At 38.5% G+C, this 4,449-nt stretch overlaps 1 protein-coding gene across 1 annotated transcript; it reads right to left on the bottom strand.

Moving 5' to 3' along the window:
• Positions 1-296: 296 nt before the first annotated feature.
• LOC107873190 lies at positions 297-1,688 on the bottom strand. Its single transcript, XM_047414416.1, has 5 exons — positions 1,674-1,688; positions 1,550-1,618; positions 1,084-1,159; positions 943-1,007; positions 297-705 (listed from the first exon to the last, which is right to left on the bottom strand). The coding sequence occupies exons 1-5, from the start codon at positions 1,686-1,688 to the stop codon at positions 625-627; spliced, it is 306 nt and encodes a 101-aa protein (XP_047270372.1). The 3' UTR covers positions 297-624.
• Between the last annotated feature and the right edge of the window lie 2,761 nt (positions 1,689-4,449).

Genomic DNA, 4,449 nt, shown 5'->3' with positions numbered 1-4,449 from the left:
AAGAAAGCTTCCCATCTTTGTCTTCTGAAGAAAGGGCTTTAGTGTGCGTCTCTGGCTCTTCTGCAGTAAATAAATAAACATCAACGCTAATTTGTCAGTTGCAAAAGATATCTTAAAACTCTTTCGTTCACTCATATCCTCAATGATTAAAGGTCTATTAAAAGACTCTTTAAGAACCTTTTTCACTAGAAGAATCGGCGATCCTGATTCTTCTAGCTACGCTGGGAATAATGAAATGATATATACATTGATGCATAATGCCCTGATAATGAAAAAATTAAGAGGCAAGTACTATATTAGTCAACAAATTAGATGTATCAATTAACCATTAATCAAGTTCATCACACGGACGTGAAAATTGCACCTGCAAATCCATTCATCACAGCCAATATTCTAGTGTTCAGTAATAGGAACATAAGCATAGCAAGGCTGTTTAAAAGCAACAGCCAAGTTCCCATACATCATTCCTTTTCATTGCTGATGATAAATGACTCGAAGTGGCGTTGGATGTAGTATCCTTGGTATAGCTGGCCTTTCATTCTTCTGATTTCCTGTATTCTGCACGTCTTCTAAGAGTAATATCTCACAATGATTTAACTGAGCTCAATACACAAAGGCCATCTATTACGAAGATGCTCCTCGAGGTCCTGGCTTTCCATAGCCTAGGCTGATAAGCTTTTGCACCAATTTTTTCTCAGCAGCTGCCTGAATAAAGCAAGAAAGGGAAAATCACGATCACACTATCAACTGGAGATATCTATATGCACAAGATGAGATATTGTAATCTTATGGGCAATAGATATCTACAATTCCATGTAGTTATCAACTATATAAATGGAAATGACGTCCAACTAGAATTCTGGACTAGGGAATACATTGCATGCAGAGCGTAGAAACTAGAAAAGGAAGGATAAACAAAGTGGGAACAGAAAGAGATCAAACCTCAAGCATGGGGTTGTTCTTGGGGATATTAGAAGCTAGTACAACATTGATTCCAGTCTTAAGAACTGCACAAGGTGCTATGTCAGATGATGTATCAAGAGAACAATGTCTGCGACTCAGTTATCTTGAGTAGTAATATACCTATTCTACGGGCAATACCAAATCCTGTATTATCACATGACCCTCCTGTCAGGGAACTCACGCTAACAGTATTGCCCTGCACATGACATAAAGAGTGTGACAACTGTAATAGACAAGATAAATCGCAACCACCTTCACCCTCTGAAATATAACATACATTCCCAACTCGAACATGAATTTATTTAGGGGGATATGGAGAGAGGTCACATGAGGAGTTGCAAATTTCTGTAGATGTTTTTAATATCTCATTTTTGAGTCTTGGGGTTCTTGTCTAGTTCTGTTCCCTACTTATTTTCATTCTTTTTCAATAATTCATTTAATCAATATCACTTTCTCTTTATGAGTACAATCAGTATGACTCTCAGTTCTCATCAACTCTATTCAAAGGCAATAACATAGATGGATGAAAATGGCGGCAGTAGAAAGAAAATTGTTGTAGTGCTGATATGTCAAGTTCCAAACTTACAGGTCTTGTTGGAGCAGCTGCGAACAGATCCCCTAATTTGGTGGAGTTGCAACCAATCCATGCATATATCTATAGATGATGAAAAGAAATTATTGTAAATGAAGAGTGACCTATTTATTCAAACATGAAGACATCTCATACGCGCAATTAACAAAAATCAACGACTACAGAAACTAATCCAGAAATTCATTAATGCTACACATTTGTTTAGTTGGACATTCTCATTTTTCTGTTGCACTTGCTGTCAAATGTAAACTTCTAATTTTTTGTTTAACTTTCTAACTTCTTATCTCTGAATTATTACAAATAAAAAATGTAGATCCCAATGTATATCTTGCCCTTAACCCAATCGATAAATTGCTTAATGAGATAATGAACCTTCAAGCTCCTACTTGAACAACTTTTTATTGATCCATTTGAATCAATACTTCCTGAGATAGCTTCTTCAATCTCAACGTTGCTTATTCATAGGTTATTAGGAGTTTAAGACAGGCTCTGCTATGGTGAAATTGCTCGAAAAGCTACTCTTCGGAAGAAGTGCTAGCGCATCCACAAAATTATTAGTAGAAGAAACATGTCTACTGAAATAGAAAATAATCTCACACATTAAGTCAATGTCTCTCAACTAAATAAACCAGCAGTTCACACATACTACCAAGTCCATGACAAACTGAATATCACAAGTACTTTGTCTGGTGAGTATTTTTAATGACACGATGGTTAACTTCTTGTGGCTTCAGCTGTAATTTTCATTCGTAGGCAATAGATTTATGAACTTCATCAATCAATCATTAAGACTCAATCCCAACCAAATGGGTTTGGCTGCATGAAATCTTGGAAAACCGTTTTGCTCGATATGGAGCTACATCATTCCAATATCAGTTTTGTTCCCTGAATAACTAACCTATTCCTATAGTACTATACAAGCTCTTTAACCAAACAAAAAAAACAACCTCGGCCAACACTAGAGCTAATACAACTGTAGCAACAGAAACCAAACTTTAATTCCAATGAGTTGGCAGTCTAGATGGATCCTGTGCTTCCATTTCGTTTTATCCTTAACTAAGTCCACGTTGATTCTGTGAAAATAGTTTTTTTCCCAGAGTCCAGACAACTTCCCTTACCCCTCCATGTGATTTTAGGTCAATCTCATTTTCTTTCAAACACCTTTATCAAAGTGCTGTTGTACTTATGGACCAGTGCAAGTGGAGGTCTAAATAGGGCATGGCCAAACTATGTCCGCAGACCTTCTCTCGTTTTATACAATACAGTAGGCTAGTGTTTGACCATATTTTGAATATTTATCTTCAAAATATTCTCAAGTTGGAGGAAATTTCACTTGCAGTCACAAAACCTCATTTTTTTCTCAAAGTAAAATGCATGTCCAAACACAAGTTCAAAAATTCAAATTTTGAAGTTTCAACTTCAAAATCTATGGCCAAACAGGAGCTACTTGCTATATACTCATATGTTGCATACAACTCTTGTCAAAATAGTAACTACTTGGTCTTTTTCCGGTCGTGATTCGCCTAGCAAGGTCTTAACGTAAAAAATTTCACATTCCAAATCTTCCATAAATTCTTGATATTTCTTTAATGCTTCTAACATACTACTACATGATCACTTAACCAACTCAAAAATGAGAAGACGAAGAAGAAGACAACAACAACAAACCCAGTGTATTCCCACATAGTGGGGTCTGGGGAGGGTAAGATGTACCACTACCTTTGGAGAAGTAGAAAGGCTATTTCCGATAAACCCCCGGCTCAAGACAAGGAATAATAAACATATTCGAAATAAAGCATGGAACAAGATGACCAGACATAAATACGCCACCCACAAGGAATAATAAGCAAAGAATAGTAAACAAATTCGTAATAAAGCATGCAACAAGGTGGCATAACAAGAAAAATACACCTACCAAGTAATGCCCTACCCCGACGACCCAAACTGGTACTAGCCTTCTATCCTAATTCGTGTCCTCTAGATCTTCCTATCTAGGGTCATGTCCTCAGTGAGCTGTAACTGCTCCATGTCCTGCCTGATCACCTCTCTCCAATATTTCTTCGGCCTACCCTTATCCCGCCTGAAACCATCCAAAGCTAGCTTCTCACACCTACGAACCGGGACATCCGTGCCCCTCCTCATCACATGTACGAGCCATCTCAATCGGACTTTCTACATCTTGTCCTCCACTGAAGCCTCTCCAACCTTTTCCCGAATAGTCTGATTTCGAACTCTATCACCCCTAGTAAGCCCACACATCCAACGCAACGTCGGCATTTTCGCCACCTTCAATTTTTGAATGTGAGAGTTCTTGACTGGCCAACACTCTGCTCCATACAACATGGCTGGACGAACTGCCACCCTGCAGAATTTGCCTTTAAGCTTGGGCGGCACCTTCCTATCACACAACACCCCCGAGGCGATTTTCCACTTCATCCATTCCGCCCCAATACGGTGGGAGACATCCTCGTAAATCTCACCATTCCCCTGAATCATGGACCAAGATACTTGAAACTATCCCTCTTACACACTGCCTGGGAATCCAACCTTACTACCACCTCATTTTCCTGCCTCAAGTTACTAAACTTGCATTCAAAATATTCTGTCTTGCTCCTGCTCAACCTGAACCCTTTAGACTCAAAGGTCTGTCTCCACACCTCTAATTTATCATTCATACACCCACGTGTCTCATCAATCAAAACTACATCATCTGCAAAAAGCATACACCAAGACACCTCTCCTTGATTACGCCGCGTCAACACATCCATCACTAGGGGTAGGCATTCGGTTTGATTGTTGAATATCGGTTCGGTTTTTTGATTTTCGAATTGACAAAAATGAGAATCATAACCAAACCAAAATTATTTCGGTTTGGTTCACTTTTTACAAATTCG

This window comes from Capsicum annuum, chromosome 6, assembly GCF_002878395.1.
Source record: "Capsicum annuum cultivar UCD-10X-F1 chromosome 6, UCD10Xv1.1, whole genome shotgun sequence".
NCBI classification, from domain to species: domain Eukaryota; kingdom Viridiplantae; phylum Streptophyta; class Magnoliopsida; order Solanales; family Solanaceae; genus Capsicum; species Capsicum annuum.
The sequence above is the reverse complement of the archived record's forward strand: the minus strand, read 5'-3'. Positions and strand labels throughout refer to the sequence as shown.